The 21,006-nt window shown below is 26.1% G+C and overlaps 1 protein-coding gene across 2 annotated transcripts in view; it reads left to right on the top strand.

Annotated features, from left to right (window-relative positions):
• Positions 1–9,314: 9,314 nt before the first annotated feature.
• Positions 9,315–21,006, top strand: part of LOC123268324 (DAZ-associated protein 2-like) — a 28,983-nt gene continuing 17,291 nt past the window's right edge. The window contains exons 1-3 of one of the 2 annotated variants that reach the window (XM_044733301.1): positions 9,315–9,733; positions 10,826–10,948; positions 17,707–17,775. In XM_044733301.1, the coding sequence (XP_044589236.1) occupies positions 9,718–9,733; positions 10,826–10,948; positions 17,707–17,775 (208 nt within the window). In that variant the 5' untranslated portion in view covers positions 9,315–9,717. The remainder of the gene's footprint in view (positions 9,734–10,825; positions 10,949–17,706; positions 17,776–21,006) is intronic. The other variant, XM_044733302.1, reaches the window with a different exon arrangement.

The following is a 21,006-nucleotide window of genomic DNA, read 5'->3' as shown; positions in this document are numbered from 1 at the left end:
GAAAAATTACTTAGCATCTTAGTTTTTGCATTAAGAAGGTAGAAAACCCAGTTATTGACACTGGCCTAATTGTTTGACACTTGCAATTTTATTCTAATTAATTTAAAAAGATAAAATGTTCTCAAAAAATCAATTATCTTAAAATTTACAATTGAAAAATTATATTCATTAATTTATTAGAGTTGATTTGTTTTTTTTTTTTTTTTAATTAAAATAAAATTGCAAGTGTCAATAACTGGGTATTTTACCTTAAGTATCATTAAAATTTATAATTAATTAAAATTGGGGGATTTCTTTATTCGAGAAGCAATAGACTAGCATACATAATAGAGAGAGCAATAAGTATGTGTGCTCATCATATAATGAAGGATTACATCAAGGGAAAAGAATCGACTTTATACTAGTCGATATTTAAAGCTATCGACCAGGTATATACCAAGAATACCCAGCAAAAAAAATATTCTTCAAATTAAAAATACCTGATAATAAAGGTGGAATGAAAATTAGTATTCTGTATACTTAATACAGTTGAGTGACGTAAAAAAAAAAAAAAACTAATTTTTTCAGTCTTCAAAGAATAAATCATATTTTAACAGCCCTCTAAAAATTAGATCGATTAAAACTTTTTTAGAGTTTGTTAAAGATTTTAAAATATTTTCGAGTTAAAAAAGGATTTTTTTTTCTGAAACACATTATTCGTTATTTTATTATTTTTTATGTTAAAGAGTTTCTTTTTTCTGAAAATTCAACGACGATTTTACTATTTCTTAGAAACGTTCAATATTCTTGTAACTTTTAAAATTTCTCAAAGAATTTTTAATTCTCTGTTTAAAAATATTCATTGAAAAAAATTCACTATTATGAGATTTGAATTTTTTTCAATAATTTCAATTGATGTCAATTTCTCAGTATATATCTATAGATATATAATTTACATAGAGCAAATTTTTAGGTAGATTTCTTTAGAAATCTAACTATTGCATTAGTCCTCAAGGTGAAATTTTCACCTGATTTTGCTCATATATTATAATTAGTCGAGTGGGTTCCAAAAATACCATTGGTTAAACCCTGATTAAGAAATCTCATTTGGAATGATTCGAAAAGACGCGGGTTTAATCATTTCAAATCATCCCAAATTGTCAGGATGATTTGACTTTCAAGCATAAATTTTACAACGAATCATTTTATATCATATCAAATAATAAAAAAATGTAATATTATTTTATGATTTAAAATGATTTGAAATGATTTCAACTTCCAAATCATTTTGAATAATATTGAATGATAAAATAATATTATAATTTCTGGTTTTCTAGATGATTTAAAATTATTTGAAATGATTTCAACTTCCAAATCATTTTGAATAATATTGAATGATAAAATAATATTGAAAATTCTGGTTCTCAGATGATTTAAAATTATTTGAAATGATTTCAACTTCCAAATCATTTTGAATAATATTGAATGATAAAATAATATTATAATTTCTGGTTTTCTAGATGATTTAAAATTATTTAAAATGATTTCAACTTCCAAATCATTTTGAATAATATTGAATGATAAAATAATATTGAAAATTCTGGTTCTTCAGATGATTTAAAATTATTTGAAATGATTTCAACTTCCAAATCATTTTGAATAATATTGAATGATAAAATAATATTGAAAATTCTGGTTCTTCAGATGATTTAAAATTATTTGAAATGATTTCAACTTCCAAATCATTTTGAATAATTTTGAATGATAAAACAATCTAGAAATTTCTAGATCAAACGATGATATAAAATTATTTAGCATAATTTAAACGTTCGAATCATTTTAAATAATATTGAATGATAAAATAATATTGAAAATTCTGGTTCATCAGATGATTTAATATTATTCGAAATGATTTCAACTTCCAAATCATTTTGAATAATATTGAATGATAAAATAATATAGAAATTTCTGGTTCTTCAGATGATATAAAATTATTTAGCATAATTTAAACGTTCGAATCATTTTGAATAATATTGAATGATAAAATAATATTATAATTTCTGGTTTTCAGAGGATTTAATATTATTTGAAATGATTCCAACTTCAAATCATCTTAAATAATACTGAATAACATTGAAAGCTCGTTTGGGTAATTTTAAATTTTATAAATTTCTTTTAATATTTTCGATCCCAGAGTGATCATAATCATTTAATTGTTATTAGTTTGATAAATAGAATGGTAATGAAGGTGTCGTTATAGGGATACAAAAGATTGAATTGTCATTGTTACATAGGTATAATCTTATTTTTATTGAACCTCAAAACTATTGAGTTGTAGACATACATAGTCAGTCATAGAAATCAAAGATAAATTTTCTACTCTAATAAATACCATTTTTGATACTATTTTTTTTTATATCTATAATTGTAAATTTATTTTCCCACTCTTTTATAACAAATATATGTTCAAAAATATCAAATTTTTCTACTGCAGCTACTGTTACCTTTACGTAAACTTGATCATGTCGATTATAAAAGCAATGAATCTTAGCAATTTTATTGTTATCTAAGTAGACTGTTGTGTTGTTTGTTTTATTGCCTTTAGTATAAAGTGTACCATAAAACACTACACTATTATAAATACATCGGGTATAAATTTGTTCCTCTTCTGGTATTACGTTTTTAACATCATTTTGTATTAATAAAACCCCATCGTTGGTTCTGATACAATTTGTTATTTCTTTTTTTTTATCTAATATCGCTTTGCAAAATTGCCAAGTAGTTTCGTTTGAAGCCGTCGAAAGTTGACCTCTGAACATATTGTCCCGTAAACACCGGTTCGCCATTTGATTCATGATCCCTTTAGGACTTGTGACTTTTCTTGTCATATCTCATAGTTCACGGAATAATATGTCCTTCTTGGTACTTTTTTAAGATCCTATATCCTCCTACTACATTATCTCCATTTAAAAGTTTATTTGCAGATTTTGAATCTATATTCTTTTCATTATTCCATGTATCCTTATTTTAATTCTGGTTATTCGTTTTATCGTATTAATTGATAAACTTGAATTGATTCCTACCAAGACCAAATCATTATTCATTTTTATTTCGTGCAGTGCTTTGTGTATAACCGTCTATTTTTTGTAACTATTCAAATAGTGCCTATTCTGTCTTAAATATTTTCTTTTCAGTATCAAATTATTTTTGAGGTGAAATAATATTTAACTACAACAGATATTTTTTCAAAAATTATCATTATTTACATGGTAGTAATTATTTTAGTCAAAGTAATAATAAAAAAAATAATAACAATATTATTTTTGATGGGTTGAACTTACTCATATGATTCTGCTCGTTTGTATCTCATGATATATTTATTGTTGTTCATTTATTTCAGATTTTTATATGTATTACCTTAAAAATTCACCATACATGTCAACTTTAGGGAAACTCGAAAAAGACATGGAATTTAAAAAATTATATACATACCTGGGAAGGTACATTTCTAATGTAAAAGGTCAAAAATTGAAAGAAAAATGGAAAAGAACAGCAAGAAAAAAGTAAGAAGAAAAAAGTAATGACAGTAGAAGAAAGAAGAAAAACAGGGAAAAAAAGAAGGAAAAAGAAAGAAAGAAAAAGAAAAGAAAGGAGAAAGAAAGAAGAAAGAAAGAAAAGAAAGAAGAAAGAGGAAGAAGAATCTATAATTCCCAGAACAAGAAAAGTAAAAAGAAAGATGAAGAAATTTCAGACAAGGAACTGGAAGAACTATTAAAAAATCAATATATTGAGTCAATGGAAAATGAAGAGAAAGATTATGAAGAAGCAAGCGATGAAAGCAATAGTAAGATGTAACAAAAAATTACTAATAAAAAGTTTATTACTAAAAACAATTATGATGTTGTGACATTATTTTAATATCTCTTATTAATTTCCTCAATTTGATGTCTCCTAATTATAGGTCCTTATCATAACTATTAAGTTATCCTTATAATTGAATAGTAATTTCTTTTATAGTTTTCGATAATTTCCTTTTATTTTTAATTATGAAATATTATTTTCTGATTCTAGTATAAAAGATGTCAAATGCTTGAATTATTCCAAAATTTTTTTAAATATTAAATAAGGACTTGACAATTTTAATATTATTTTTTGATTTAATATAATTAAAATAATTTAATTTGATAAATTATTTCTAATAATAATGTCGAAAAAATAATTTAAAATTAATAGAAATTAAATTTCAAGTTATTTTGAATTAATTTAAATCATAATTTTACAATTTTTAAGTATTTAAAATGAGTAATTTTTAAGTATTCAAAATGAGCAATTCTAAATCATTTCGAGTTATTTTAAGTCATAAAGTTATGGTTCAAAATTATGGACAGCTAAGAATTTTGAATCATTTTAAATAATTTCAAATAATATAATTATGATTTAAAATCATATACTACTAAAAACTTTGAATAATTTTGAATAATACAATTATGATTCAAAATGATTCAGAACTAAGAACTTTGAATCATTCTGAATAATTTTGAATCATAAAATTATGATTTAAAATTATTCAGAACTAAGAATTTTGAATCATTTTGAATAATTGTGAATCATAATTTTGTGATATCATACAATATGAAATTATTAAAATTTTTCGAATCATTCCAAATCATATTTCTTAATCAGGGAAAAATTTATATATATATATCTTCTAATATATAAAATTCTCGTGTCACAATGTTCGTTCCTATACTCCTCCGAAACGGCTTGACCGATTCTCATGAAATTTTTTATGCATATTCAGTAAGCCTGAGAATCGGCTACTATCTATTTTTCTAACCTCTAAGTGATAAGGGGTGTTCACCCTAAAATTTTTTTTTTATTTTTTTGATAAAATTTTTTTTTTTTTATTTTTTTATTATGTGGCATCAAAAAATACATACAACTCTAAATTTGCACTTTTTTATCACCAACCCTTGCTTTTTAATAGTCATTTTCATAATTTTATCATTTTATATCCCGTTCGATAACATCAATTATTATCACTTGGTAAGTTATCCCCTCCATGTGTCTACCGGTGTCACTTCTCACCCTGTAAACAGCACGGAGTAGGGATGTTACCTCTACAGTTTTCAGCTATTATTAGTGTTTATGCTTCAAGCATAGTAGTTAAACATTTTACTATCTCTCATATCAAATATATTCTCGAGTAACTTTATTATTTATTTATTAATAACTAATATTATTGAATATAATTAATTATTAATAACTAATAAAATTATTAATTTTGAGTGTAAATCGCACGATCAGTTAATTAAGTGACTTACATAACCTCTAAAATACTCCACGTGTCACGAGTTCCCGCAAACAACGGCTATTGAGTTGTAAGTATAAATTATTTTTTACGTTTATTATAAAATCAAAAATTATTCTTTCTTATTTATAACGAAAATATTGTTGGGAATGGTGAAAAACGAATTCGGTGAAAGTTAGATTTTTATTACAATTAGGAAATTTTTTTTGTGTTTACTTATAAGAGCTCTAATTACGACAGAATTTTTTTTTTTTCACTATTTCTAACAATATGTATTTTCGATATAATTAAGAAACATAAAATTTTTCGCTTTCGTGAAACTATCTAATTTTTACATGTATATTTAATGTAATCAAAGATAAAATAAATGATTAATATAATAATTAAATAATTCAATCAGTTCTATTCATGTGTGTTTTGTATTGTACAGTGAACAATGCCAACAAAACGCAAAGGGGCCAATTTGAGCCGTGATACAAATAAATCTAGAAGCATTCGAAATAGAAGAGCCCAAAGAACCGACGAACAAGTTCAGGAAGAAAATACTAGAGCGCGTGTGAGAATGGCGCAATTGCGTCAAGAACAATCAGACGATACACGAGCTGAACGCAATGAAGTCATGAGATTAGACGGGCTAACAAAAAATATTGTTCACGCTGCAGCATTAAGAGATTAATATTATCTAATTAATTAATTATATAAATAATTATTACTTTTAATAAATTAAAACAATTAATGTTTGGTGTTTTGTTATTTTTAAACAACATTCCCTCATCGTTCACAGCGCTCCAGGTCTTTTTCACTCATATTCCACATCATTTTACACTTCCAATAAGTTAGTAATTTTTTTTCGACACTAGAAATCCTCTAGAAATTATTCACATGGCAAAACAACGTTTGCCGGGTCAGCTAATATATATATATTGTTGCGTATTAACACTCACTCGGAGGAAAAATATTATCAACTTTGACTACAACATATCTGGAAAAATTTTAGATAAGAGTACTACAGTCAAAATACTTGGGGTAACATTTGACAGTAAACTTACTTTTGCAACGCACATTAATAATATTATGTCTGAAGCCTGGAAAACGCTAGGGTTCATTACTCGAGTTTCAAAAAACTTTAATAATCTTAATGCCATTAAATTGTTATATAATACATTTGTTAGACCAAAACTTGAGTATGCTTCGCTAGTATGGTCTCCTACTCAATCAGGACAGTCCACTAAGATTGAAAGAGTTCAAAGAAGGTTTTTAAAATTTTTAATTTGGAAAAAAACTGGACTTTATCCGGCTCGGGGAATTGCAGATCTCACGCTATGCAAAGAATGCGAATATCTTACTCTCGATGAAAGACGCATCTGTGCGGAATTCTCACTGCAACTAAATTATTTAACAACTTGGTGGATTGTCCTCAATTGCTAACACTGTTTAAATTTAAGATACCAGTCTTAGGTATGAGAAATCAAACTCCAATGTACATACCTATTGCTAAATCTAACTTATCACAGGCAGCGCCAATATATCGTATCTCTAATACAGTGAATTGCTTTTATCAATGGGAACCTGCACTTGATATGTTGAATTGTCCTAATGGCTATGTAACTGCGTTACTTGGCAAACTAGCAACTAAGTGGCGTTAAAGATGTGCAATTATGAATTAATAGTTAATAAGTAATTTTTAATAGGTAATAATTAATAAGTAATAAGCAATAATTACTCAGCAATTTTTATGAGTGGAAATGAATGAAATCACTATGCTAGCTATAAGTCATCTTGTTATACATCAAAAATTTATTTTTCTTATGTACTAACAATTGTATTATTAACCCTGTTAATGGCCTAGGCTGTTGGGTTTGTTTATTGAAATAAAATAAAATAAAATAAAATATATATATATATTAGGGTGTGCCAAAATGTAACTTCCGTGGAGAACCTTTTAAAATTGGAATTTTGAGTTCCACTTTTAACAGCAGCTGTGTTTGGGCATTTCCTGAGATATTTCGGGTTGAGAGAATTCATTTGATTATTTATAGGATTTTTAACAGGAGATTTAATTGGGCACTTCCGGCCAAATTTTGAATTTTCACCGGAAATACCCAAACTAAGCTTCTGTTAAAAAATTCTATGAAAATCAAAGACATTGTCTCACACCAAAATATATCAGGAAATGCCCAAACGCAGCCCCTGTTAAAAGCAGAACTAAAAATTCCAATTTTAAAAGGTTCTCCACGGGAGTTACATTTTGGCACACTCTAATATATATATATATATATATATATATATATATGTAATATAACCAGCGTTGTCATCAGGATATCTCGAAAAGTTTTCAACCGATCTTGATGAAACTTCATACACATATTCTTTTGGTAATTACCGAGGTCGAGTTCGAAGATGAGCAAAGTCGGTCAATCATTTTAGAAATGGCGGCCATTTAAAATTTTCAAAATTTTGTAAATTTCAAGTTTTGTAACTAACCGTGAATAACTTTTGACTGACAGAAAAGAGCTCATTTCTGAAAACTTCATGGTGAAGCTGATTATATTACCTTCAATTTGACCTATAACACTTATACGTTATGAAGATTTTTATTAATTTCATAGGCCATTGAAAAATTTGAAAATAATGAACTTTTTTTCAAATGTGGTTTTTTTAGAATGACTTTTGAGCAGCTTTACCGACCGATTCCAAAAACTAGTCAGCTCTTAACATAAAAAAACTACGTCGATCGCCGCCAGACCGGTCAAAATCGCTTGATTCGTTTGTGAGATATCGTTGACGAAAAAAATCGGAAAAAGTGTTTTTTTCAAACAAATTCCGAAATTTTTTATCTGATCAATTCACGGTTTGAAATTCATCATAGAATTCAAAAAACTGCATCGACTGTTGTCAACTACGTGATAATCGGTTGACTCGTTTAAAAGTTATCGCGGATTGAAAATTTAAAAATTACATAAACATTTGTTATTGAACAAATTAAATAACATAAATAAAAAAAATCTCATATCACATGAAATCTACCTTCCATTTCGGGTGAGGCCGAATGGCATTTTTTAATTTTTTCCAATTAATATTTTTAAACAGGGTTTTGTTCCTTCAAGTTGACTTACTAAAGAATAATAATAAAGAGCAAGATACAAATTAAAGACAGAAGAACATAATAAGGATACTTACTGAATTATGATAGATAAATATTTATCCGGAATCGTTATATATTAAATTGGTAATTTCATAATTTTTAATGATTTGATATTTTTACAAGTTATATATCATTATAAATTCTAAGATTTACCTAAAATTTTAGTCACTCGAGATTATTTCATTTATATACTACTTTGAGAATAATTCAGTATTTACCAATTTTGAAAAATTTCAAAAGCTTTGAGTAAGCCCAAAAATTTCTTAACTTATATGATTTTTGGAGAGTAATCTCGAAATATGATAAATTAACATATTTCAACAAAAATAGTATTTTCGTTAATGATATCACTTTTCATAGCTCATTTTTTTACTAATAAGTACAAATTTTTTCCTAATCACTTAATTTTCAGAAAAACTATTAACGTTCTGTTTTCATTGCTAATTGTTTTTAAAAATTTATGCTGTTTTTCTGATCATTAATTAAAAAAAAAATTGTATCGTATACATAGGCATATATATATATATTTTTTTAAGACCTTATAATATTTATTTTTCATACAGCTTAATTTTCTAATAATTCAAATAAACAATCAGGGTTCAACAATTTATTAAATCTGAACTTAAGTCAAACGAAATAGAAGCACAATTTTTTTATTTTTTTTCGTCAATTTTAGTTAAAAGCGGGTAATTTAAAGTTCCACCACTCGACTTATTTGGAGCTTCTAAAAAATGTCATCATAAAATCGCAACTTTACGGTAGTTATTTGTATACCTTCCCCAAACTACATTAGGGTAGTTTCCACGGAGAGTTCTGATCATCTGTCCAGCTCGACGATTGGATGTATTGAACCAATAAAACGCTAGCGTAAAGTTCAAAGAAAAGACGAAGACGAAAGCGAGAAGACTCATTTCAACTCATTCGATAATACGCCATCAGTGTATCTAGTTTATTAAAAAAAAAGCAAAAAATAATACTGCACAAGTCCTAACTGGCACTAGTATCTATACATAAAAGTAAAGAGGCGCATTGTCTAAATAAAAAATACTATTTAAAAAAGTACTTTTGTTTTAACATAAATTAATAGTTTGAGTGTACGTGTGTGTGTGTGTGTGTGTGTGAAATTCACAATACGAAAACATTAGTTGTCCCCTCATTGTGTTTTTCTGTGATCACATACACTAAAAGTAAATGATTTAAAAAAGTTAAATTCCATCTAAAACAAATCCTAGACCTTCAAAATAATTTATTTCATTAAATACTTAAAAAACTTTAAGCAATAATGACCGACAAAAAAGGTAACTATGAGACAGGAACGTGGATATTTCTCAATAGAAAAGAAAAAAAAATTACAAATCAATTAAATCCAACTATCGCAATTTTTTAAAAATATCTAAGTCAGATTTTTTATTTAAATTAAATTTCAAAGACCGTTTAACGTACTTTTGTTAAATCGGGTACAGTTATTAAACGTGAAATTAAATTTTCCCGATGCTTCTTACGAAAAAAAGTCATTTATTAATCTGTCTATAATAATTAGTTTGAAATTTATAACCGAGTTTTTTTCCAACTGAAGTAATTTAAACGTAAAAACATTCAAACTAAGTAGACCAGTGACAGATTAATCAATACTCCCTTTCGTGTGGGAAATACAAAATGGCTTCCCGACTTTTAGGTTCCTTAATATATTTTCCTTTGTATTCGCAATTTTCAGATTATGCTTATAGCTCCAAACCGACTTATTCGACTCATTGAATAACTTTATTATTTTTTTTAAATTCAATGCATGTATTCAAAATTAATCGATGCTCATCTTAAAAGAAAAAAAAAATTATTGTAAATTATAAGTAAAATCATTTTTAATATAAACGAATATTTAACAATTGATTTTATAAAATCAAACTTTAGTTGTGAAGTTGCTACAAAAAAAAAGAAGTATTTGTTCAGTTAAATAATTTAATTATCAACTTATAACTTTTTAAAAATAAATATATATACATATACAAATGTATGTATGTATATTTTTTTGTTTACAAATTACAAAGACATTATGAATTATGATTATGTTTTAATTTTCATTTTATTGAACGAATAAAATGAAATGTCAATTTTATAGACATGCATGATCAGTGGTTGGTATAGGTTTACTTATTACAGAAATTAAATAATCACAAACTCAAATTTTAAATAAAAGAATACAATATTTTTACTCAAAAGTATGTATTAACTTAGTTGTTAAGAATTCCACAAGTTAAATGTAAACAAAGTTACATACCAAAGGTGAATGAAAAAAAAAATATTTGTTGACTTCCAAAAATAAATAAATAAATAATTGAAGATATTGGAAGGAAATAAAACAGCTATAGCTGCGGCTGTCAATATGATTCCAGTGGACCATTACAAAGACGATGATTTGATCCAAGTCCATAGGTGGAGCCTTGGAGATCGGCGATCGCGCAGCTCAAGCCACGTATCTACTCACGTTCTTCTATATATTACCTTATTCACTACGTGTTTATATTCATACCATTTATATATTAAATATATTGAAAAAAAAGTATATATATGCATATAAGAGCTGATCCTTGATTCAAAAAGTTTGAAAATCAATACTAAGCTCCTACAAGGTTTTCTTCGACTCTTTTCTTCTTATATTTAGATTTGAAATTGTAAGCAAAAAGCTTGATGAATTTGATTATTAAAATTGTATTGATGACTCTGAAACTAATATTCTAAACTTTTTGGATTATAGATGTCACCTGTTATATGATCAAATCAATATAAACGTAAAATATTGATTTGGGTCCTAATGACATTTCGTACTAAAAACGTGGTATTGGCTGATTGCTTTTATTCGTTTTTGTTTTATTTTTATTTTTATTTTTTTCAAAATTTATATTTTATTAACTGTCATGTTCTTGGGTATACCAGTATTTGTATATTGAAGTAATTTCAACTTGCTGAAGATTTTTACCCACTCTAAGTTTATTGCCTTGTATTTTAAATGCGCTGATAGAAAAATTAAGTTGATTCAAGAAAGAAAGTCTTGAATTAAGAAAATCATTTCAAAGAATTTTAAAACGGCCATAATAATGTTCCATAAGGTATAAAAACTTTCTTCTTTTATTTAAAAAATCTTGAAAATCTGCTGAATTTCATTAGTCAAAATTAAATATTGAACTAATTAGTTACTCGATAATACGCAAAAGGCTCAATAACAAAAGCACATTTACTTATAGAATTTTTTTTTATCAGTTCATGAATTTCAATTCCTATAGTGGATATTTTCTTTAGAAACATCAAATAACTGAAACAGGACCATTTTTTATAATGATGTGAACGGCAGTACTTTGGTGCATTTTAATCGCTCATTGTACTTGCTTGGTAGTAATTACGCGCATGCGTATGCATAAACTTTTTGAATTAAACACTATGTTGTGATTATGTTTTAAAATTAATGGTGACTTTTTGATAAATTATTGAACAGAGATATTATTGAAAAATTTTAAATATTCATAGTTATATAAAAATATATTATCTTATTTTACTTTTTGATTTGTAAATTTTCTTACACATGACTGATACTAATTAATTCTTGGATGAGTTAAAAATAGATTGGTAATAAATTGTAAATAAGAACGGTAATAATTGATTGTTTTAAAGTTCAAACTAAATATACTGAAGAACATGACAATTGAACGGGAACATGAATGCTGTATCTATAAAGCTCGGCATATTTATAATCTTCTACTTGATAGTAATTTGTTAGCTCACTTTTAACAATAGTGCATGCTGCTTATACTGGCCATTAGTTTATCCATAATTTTCCCTTATTTTCATAAAAATAAATTGTTCTTGTTAATTAATGGTGATTATCCAAGATTTACATAATGTATTTTAAGTACATAGATTAAACTTTTGGCCATATGTCATTTTGTAGATAATAATTTATATTTTTATATCTACATTATTGAATGCTATTTTCAGATAAAATATTAAATATAATTAGGATTGAGTTTTTCGATACTTTATGCATGGTGTTATTAGATTATAAGGTCTTATTTCATTCTACTGTATTTAGTCACATTGAGTTGTTGTTTTTGTTGAAAAACAATCAAAAACGTAATTTTATTATTCTGTTTCTGAATCTTTAATCCAAAAATATGTTTATAATATTACAACAAAGTGTAATTTAGATTTTTCTTACTAAGTCAAAAAATGACGTTTTTGATAATAGAAAATTTTATTTTAATGATAAATAATTTTTATAAATTCTTTTAGTTTGTACGTTATTAATACAATGACTGAGAAATTTGGAAGATTCACAAATATTCAAATAACAGTTAACTCAAAGTTTATATAGAAACAATAAAATGATAAAAAACATAATGAAGTACACTGATAGAAAAATTAACTTAATTCAAGATAAAGAATCTTGAACCAAAAATGTCATTTTAAAGAATTTCATTGTCTTGAATGAAGCACAAAAGTTCTTGAACTAAGTGAAATTATTTTTCTTACCAATTCACGATAGTGATGTTTTTCAAAATTATTCATTGTTTTTTTGATCCAGTTTGACTATCAATAAAAGTGTTGTTTACTAATATGTTCATGTTCTATTCAGATTTTTGAACTAATTCAATGTCTCTAAGTTGATCTTCGTAAAAGCATATAAAATATTGCATCAGCCGAATATGTCAATTACTTTTTTCGTTTTGATCCTTGTCAATAGTGAATAATTATGAAATAATTGTTCTAAAGGAGTTTATAGTTTTCCTCTTGAAACGAAACATCTATTTTATTTGTGAACATTCAAATTTTCTATCTTCCAATATAGCATGAAATATTGTAGTTTTTTTTATTTATTTTTATTGTTCAAAGTTTTATTTTTATGTGTATAAATGTGCGAGATGATCTTTAAAAAAAAAAAAAAAATTAACTTACACACTTCTTGGCCGATAACGTCCAGTAAAATTAGTATCTCCAAAATTGTATAAATTGTATGTTAATTTAAAAAAATAAAGGTCACATCGTATTACTCGTACGAGTACGTAATAAACTATTTGCATGTTAAATTTAAATTGTTATGATATTATAAAAGAGAATTCTCCGTTATTTACACAGTAATAATAATAAGAAATCAACTCACCACTAGAAATAATATGATTTTCAAATATTCTGCGAAATATAAGACTTGATGATACATAATCAATAGATTTACCATAAAGGTGCGAAAAAGTCATCAAACTTTCGGTTTTTTGAAAATTAAGAACGACTTTTCTTGCAATTATTAATACAATACTCGATTTGATTTACGCAATCAAGTTATAATAACTAATTTATTATACCAAAAGAGAAAATAAAAAATAATTTTATAAGTGAATAAGTTTTCGGTTTTTTCATGTACTGTATTTTATTTTTAATACTAATTTAGTGTCTTGATGCTCTTCAAAATAAGTCAGCTTTGAACTATACGCGAAATATTATTAGATTATAAGTAATTTGCAAGCTTTAACTTGAGAAAACAACTGGAGTCATCAGAAAAAGCAAAATTCGGGTTTTATGGAAAAAATAGTTATTTTTACCTAAAATTTATTTAACGATTGAATCAAAAGTAAATACAATTTGTGAGTAGTGTATGTAATCGATAGTGAAAATTCAAACCAATGAAGTTATTTTTTGTATCGCTTGTAACAAGTGTTCGATAATAATATTGAGAAAATAGAGTGCGTTTACATAAAAAAAACGTTTTATAATAATTACAGTAGTTGAAAAACGTGAGAATTCTTCGTAAATTATTTATGCATGGGCATGTAAAAATATAATATGTATACTGTTAATAGTGAGCTTATTTGAAACATATAATAATGTTTATTAAGAGATTGAATAAAACTATTCAAAGTTTTTTTTATTAATAAGGCAGAATATTTTTTATCATCTTCAGTAACTTGAAAATATTTAAGGTGTATTATTATAAACTGTTTAAGAAATTAACTTGGAAATATTTTTCAATCCAAGCTACAACGCATTATTTCAATCAAAAATTAAAAATATTTTGATATTTTTAAATTGTGAAGATATAAAAAAAACTGTCGTTACAGCTGAAAGGCGTTTAGAAAAAACTTAATTATTAACAAAAATGTATGGACCAGCAGTATTTTCAGCTATTTTTCTTTCATAAGCGTGTAACAAAGTAATACTTTATCAATATGAGATTTAGTGTTTATTAAGAGCTTTATTAATTTTTTAATCCCGATGATATTTTGAACTATTTTTCTTAATGATCATAAATATGATAATCTAAAATTTTGGTGATGAAAAAAAAACAACAAATTATTACTATTTTCAAATTCCATATTACAAAATTTGATTGAAAAAAAATTTTGACATCTCTGGAAGGTTTTGAAAACTTTCTTTGTGAAAATTTGATGTATTGATATACAAATTTTGTTCATAATTTCTTATAATTATGCTGTAAGTTTGATGCTTGAAAAAAATCTTGATTATCAATAATTAAAAATGAATTGTAATGAAAGTATAATTTAGTTTATGCAATAAAATATCATCAAGATTTCAAAAAGTTTTAAAGCTATTCCGTAAGAATAGTAAATGATAAATCATCAAAATGTAATAAATAACATTAAAAGCGAAATATTTTTTATCACTCATCCATACTAGTACGAAAATAATAATAAATTGTTATTAAGTTTAATGGTTGCTTGCACCGTGGCACTGACACATGAATTTATGCAATGGGTGTTAATTTTAATCTCAGAATCAGACATTTACGTCGTAATGATAATAATTAATCATTTATGCAGAAAAATATAAGAAAATACTTAAATTTACTTATTCTAAAGTTATAATTTTAGAAATAATAATTTTGATTCTGAAATGTGGAACGACACTCAAATATACATGGGATTTTGGTGTGGGCTGGCGTCTATGTTAGAATACATGTCCATCCATTTCTGCCAAGCTTTAGTAACCAAACTTCAATAAAAATGATAAAAAATTTGATAAACGAACTGTTTTAGCGCTAAAGCTTGGTATGTGATTAAGACATTAAAAATAGTAACAGTTGGAAGTTTTGTGTCGATCGGTATGAAATAAGTAACAGAATAAATCAATTATCAGTAAACTAAAGTAATAAAATTTAATAAATACACTACGTATACTCAACAGTTATTTTTTTCAAACCAATAAATACAAAATAGTCCAACTCAATTTAATATAAAATTGTGCAATTATCAGAAAGAAAAAATTATAACTTTTCGATGTTTGACTATTATTCATTAAATATTTGCAAAAATTTGTGGTTTGCTGGATCTTGTAATAACTTTTTGAGTGTATGAAATTTAAATATATTTATATATAAGTATATTATACATATATATGTACATATTATATATGTATATGTATATTTACTGTACTACTCGTACTCATTGTATAAATTACACATTTTTCACCGCTCGAACACGATTCATCGGTAAATCTATATATTATTAAAAATGAAGAAAGATGGAAACATATTTATTTTTAGTTATATATTTTGTAAGGTTGTCTTCAATCAATTTTCAATTACTGTAATTCAAATTCTAAATAATAATTGCATTATATTATTAAAGCTCAAAAGTCAGTGTTTTTTAAAAGTTTATATAGCTGTTGTTAACGATTTTTTTGCTTTGAAACAAGATTTACTGATATTTTCTGTAATGAAACAGTAGAAGAAAATCTTAATGACATTTTTAGTGTTTTCCTAGTTCTGATAATTTAAAAAAAATAATTCAAAATCAATTTACGTCAAGAATAAAAAATAAAAAAGTTTTTTGGCAATTTATCTAATTTCTTATGATTTTTAAATAACGTACATGTAAACTACAAAAAAAAACATTAATATATGAGCTCTATCTATAATTTTTAATCTATAACATCATTCTTCTTTAATGAAAAAACAAAAAAAAACTTTTCTAATTTATGACTTTTATTTAATTCTTTTTTTTGTATCTTTTTTTCTGAAATTTCAAACTTGTATCGGGTCCTTGAGTTGGTAGAAAATTTTTTTGCAAGTTTACAACAAAACAATAAAGTTTTAATAGCGATATTTATATTTTCATGCTATTATAATTGATGAGTAAAACTATAGATACTTAAAACTCTTGGATCCGATAAAATTAGACGAATGTATTTTGGCTAGTAACTTGATTGCATAACGCTATTTGCTTCAACCATTGGTTTCGTATTTTATTAAATTAGTTTTAGAAATAATTTTGGAAGGTAGGTTTCTTATGTGAGTTTTATCAACTGGGAATAGAGTAACGTGAGCTTCATTAACTATAAACAAGAACATTTTCTATGTTTCATGATTGTTTTCTATACAGCAATAAAATCCCGTTTTTATATATTTATCACCAGTAAATTCACTTTAAAAACATTCATTTTTTTAATTATACAATAAGTATCAATTTTAGTACTTAGACTGCTCGAAACACTATTCTCTAGTTTAACTCGCACCGAAATTATTTTTATTTGTCTTTGGAATTTTAATTATAAATGTTAATAAATATTAATCATTTATTATGGCTTTCCGAAGGCATTTAAATTTTATTATCTCTAATTACTTCCTTTTGCGTCCGCTCTGTTTACGAACTATACAAAAAAATGTTTTTTCAATGTAACTAGACATTTATTTATTTATAGTATCAAAATAAATATTTTTATCTGAAATGTACCATATTACTGTACATGTAGTTGTTATAAACTCGAGCGGTGACAAAAGGGTGAGGTATGGTTTTTTCGGTTAATACCAATTTTTTCCCACAATCATTTAGTGACTAACATTGTTTGAGCTTTAATTAGTATCTTGATCAAAAACGGTGTATGTCATGTGTAAGATATACGTGGGTTTGGGAGTACCTCTTATGCTGTCGTTTTTTTTCGTCGATAATTTGAAAATTATATTTTAACGAAATTTTACTTTCGTATTTAATTTAAAAAGAATTTATCGATTGAAAAAATACGGCATACAGGTAAAGCGAATTCTGTTTCTTGGAATTATTTTATTATGTGTAAAAAAGAAATTTTTATATATTTAAATTATATGAAAAATAGTTTATCTGAATGTAGTTAAAAGAAAAAGGAACGTATTTTTAAGATCCAGAAATCGCGTTATCATTTATAAATGGTGGTACTGTGTACCTGTGGCTTAGGCCGAGATTCGGCGAAACTTTATAAAAATAAGAAATACATTGTTTTAATTATTATGTTATAGCATATCCAGTGGCCCCTCATCCACCAACTGGATTTGTTCCCGCACCAGCACAACCAGCTACTTATGGAGGTAATTGATAATATAAGACTCAAAAAAATTGTCTATGTATGCAAACCCTAACTATGCAAAAGTAAAGTGTTTTTTTCATATAATTTTTGAATAAATAGTCGAATCGTTTTTTTTTTTTTGTGACAGGTTTTATATTATTTTTAAAATACCCCGTCGATTGCTATCAATCACGTCAAAATCTCTTGATTTTTCCGAAACATTGCAATTAAAATATATTAAAAAAAAAGTTTTACTGAATAAAAACTAGACTTTTGAGCTCGATGAGCTAAAAACGTCGTGATAAGTGAAATTTGGAGCGATTTACAATTGAAATTAGTAGGAAGTTACAGGGATGATCTGTAGGGTTAACGGTATTACTATTGCGTAGATTTCATTGAAATCTATCCATTGCATTGGTCCTCATGTCAAAATTAAGTCGGAATTTTGTTATAATATCATCTAACTAGTCGAGTATGGTTCAAAAATAGTATTGGTGCGAAAGTTTATGTATGTATGTATACAACACGATGCGCTTACAATTCTCAACGGATTTAGATGAAACTTGGTACACATATTCTTTGGGTAATAACCTTGAATGAGTTCGAAGATGAGCGAAATCCTTCAATTAGTTCAGAAATAGTAGCTCTTCAAAATGATCAAAATTGTAAAAATTACGTTTTCGGTGACTTCATTTATGTATAAATTTTGATAGAAAAATGATAGCTAATTTTTGATAAGTTAATGTAAAAGCTCATGAAATTGCCTTTGATTTGATGTACATAACGTTGACTTTTTTTTTGTTACCTTCGATATTGTAACTAAAATTAAATATTCAATAGTTTTTTTAGACAGATTTTGCTCATCTTCGAACTAGTCCAAGATAACTATTCAAATAGTAAATACACCAAGAAAACTTTTGCCGAACTTCTTTATTGTAATTAATTTAAAAAAGCATTTTTTTTTTAATTTTTTTTCTCGTGGCAAGTACTTGCTTACGATGAGCATCCTCGCTTTCTCTCCTTTTCTTCACGATTGGCTCATGATCAAAATTTGAAAAATTGTAAAAGATAATTTTTTCAATCTGAAAAACAATTAAATTTATTGAAATTTTTTAGAAGTTAACTCTTCGAGCACCATAAAATAACGTAATCTATAAATATTTTTTGAGTTTTGACAAATTTGTAAATTGCATGTCTTATAACACGAAGCGGTGGAGGCAGTATTTTATTCTTAACATGTCAAGGTCAAGCAATTTTTTGATCTCCAAATGCCTCTATCATAACTATATTGCAATTATATAATGATATGAGTAGTCGTACATAAGAAAAAAAATGTCAATGTTTAAAAAAAATTCTATCACAATGATTTCATGCCCAGAAATAGGGTAGCCTTCATTGCAAAGCAACTGCCATAGTTTTCCAGTATTCATATATTTTTTTCATATTGTGCATAAAAAGTATAATAATTTAAAGGAGAATAGTATATTCTTTGACTAGGGATGAAACAAAACGATTTCAGACCAGAGTGGAGCTGGCATCACTCGATCTGAAGTCGTGTTTCACCCCGCGTCATACATTATAGGGGAACCTAGGGCACGAAGGCCCCCCTGGGGCACGACGGCCCCCCTCAAAAATTAGTTAAAAATTTTTTTTTTCAATTTCCCTCAAGTTATGACCTCTATGATGTTTTTATGATATTTTGGGCCAATAAGTGATATGTGGGGCGTAATGGACCACTCGAGAAAAAAATTGTAACGAAAAAAAAATTTTTTTTTTTTTCAAATTGTGATAAATTTGTGGTAAAATGAATTAGAAAAAATTTAATCGAACTAAAAAATTTAACAAGAGATTAAATCATACCGGGGAGAGAGGTACACGACGGTTTCTAGCATAACAGCCTCTCTCATAAATTAGGTAAAAAATTTTTTTTCCATTTTCTGTCAAGTTATGGCCTCTATGATGTTTTTATGATATTTCGGGCCAATATGTAATATATGGGGTATAATGGACCACTCGAAAAAAAAATGACAAATTTAAAGAATTCATTATTTTAGGTTTTTTCAGGTCAATGAATTAGAATGAATTTAATTAAACTGAAAAGTTGAATTATATGGCTTCTAAAAAATTGAAAACAGAGTTTTTTAAAATAAAAACAGTAATAATTATATTATTAATTATTGATCACGGTATTCTCTGCACCAGACAGAAACCTAATCTCAAAGTTTTATTTGAATGTCTCCAAGGATGTCTTACTCTACGTAATTCATATTTCTAATTTTGACATGATAAAAATATATAAAAAAAAAAAAAGTCTGGTTTAAGATATCACTTATTTAAAAAGCTCAATCTGAAAATTCAACCTGTGATTTCAAGCAATGTAAACTAATGTTACCAATTCATTGCTAAAAAATATCTCTGTATTTTTTCTTGTACGTAGGTTTAAAACCTCTGAGTGCAATAAAAGAAATTAATTCTATTTTTAATTATTATCTATTTAAAACTAATTAACAGCTTAACAGTAAAATTTGTCATAATTTTTTAAGACGTTAACAAAAGTTACACTTTGAATAAAGCATGAAATATAAATGTTAAATGATTAGGAAATCACATCGAGATACTTTAATGAATATACGATTATTTTCAATGATCACAAACATATTCGTCAGAATAATCTTCGCCAATTCCTTCGCGAGAATCATAAGACCAATTATTACAATTTTTACATTGAATCCATGACTTTGAGGACTCTGAGGAAAGTCCATTGCAATACAGACCGTGGCAATCGTCATTTTTATATTTAAAATGTTTTTTTTTTATTTTTTTCAAATTTTTTGGTTTTGATCTTATTTTTTTTATTCTTATTTTGTGTTTAATTGAGGTCGTTTTTTTTTTTTTGCTCCATGTTGATTTTTTTTTCTGTGAGTTCTCGGCGCTACTCAAGACTCGTAAGAATCATGGTTTTCCCTCGACGACGTTTTCTGGGAGGAGAATTTCTAGATTTTGATGGATTACCATCAAGCTATTAAGCTTTAGTAAAAAAAAATTTTTAGGTAGATTTTGTTAGAAATTTAACTATTGCATTAATCCTCATGGTGGAATTTTCACCTTATTTTGCTATCATATGTCATAATTAGTCAAATAAGTTCCAAAAACACCATTGGTTAAAAAATTTATATATGTATGTATATATATGTATATGTAATATAACCAGCCTTGTCATCAGCATATCTCGAAAAATTTTCAATCGATCTTG

Source organism: Cotesia glomerata, linkage group LG7 (assembly GCF_020080835.1).
Source record: "Cotesia glomerata isolate CgM1 linkage group LG7, MPM_Cglom_v2.3, whole genome shotgun sequence".
Taxonomy (NCBI): Eukaryota; Metazoa; Arthropoda; class Insecta; order Hymenoptera; family Braconidae; genus Cotesia; species Cotesia glomerata.
Note: the sequence above shows the minus strand (reverse complement) of the source record. Positions and strands in the feature narration are given on the sequence as shown.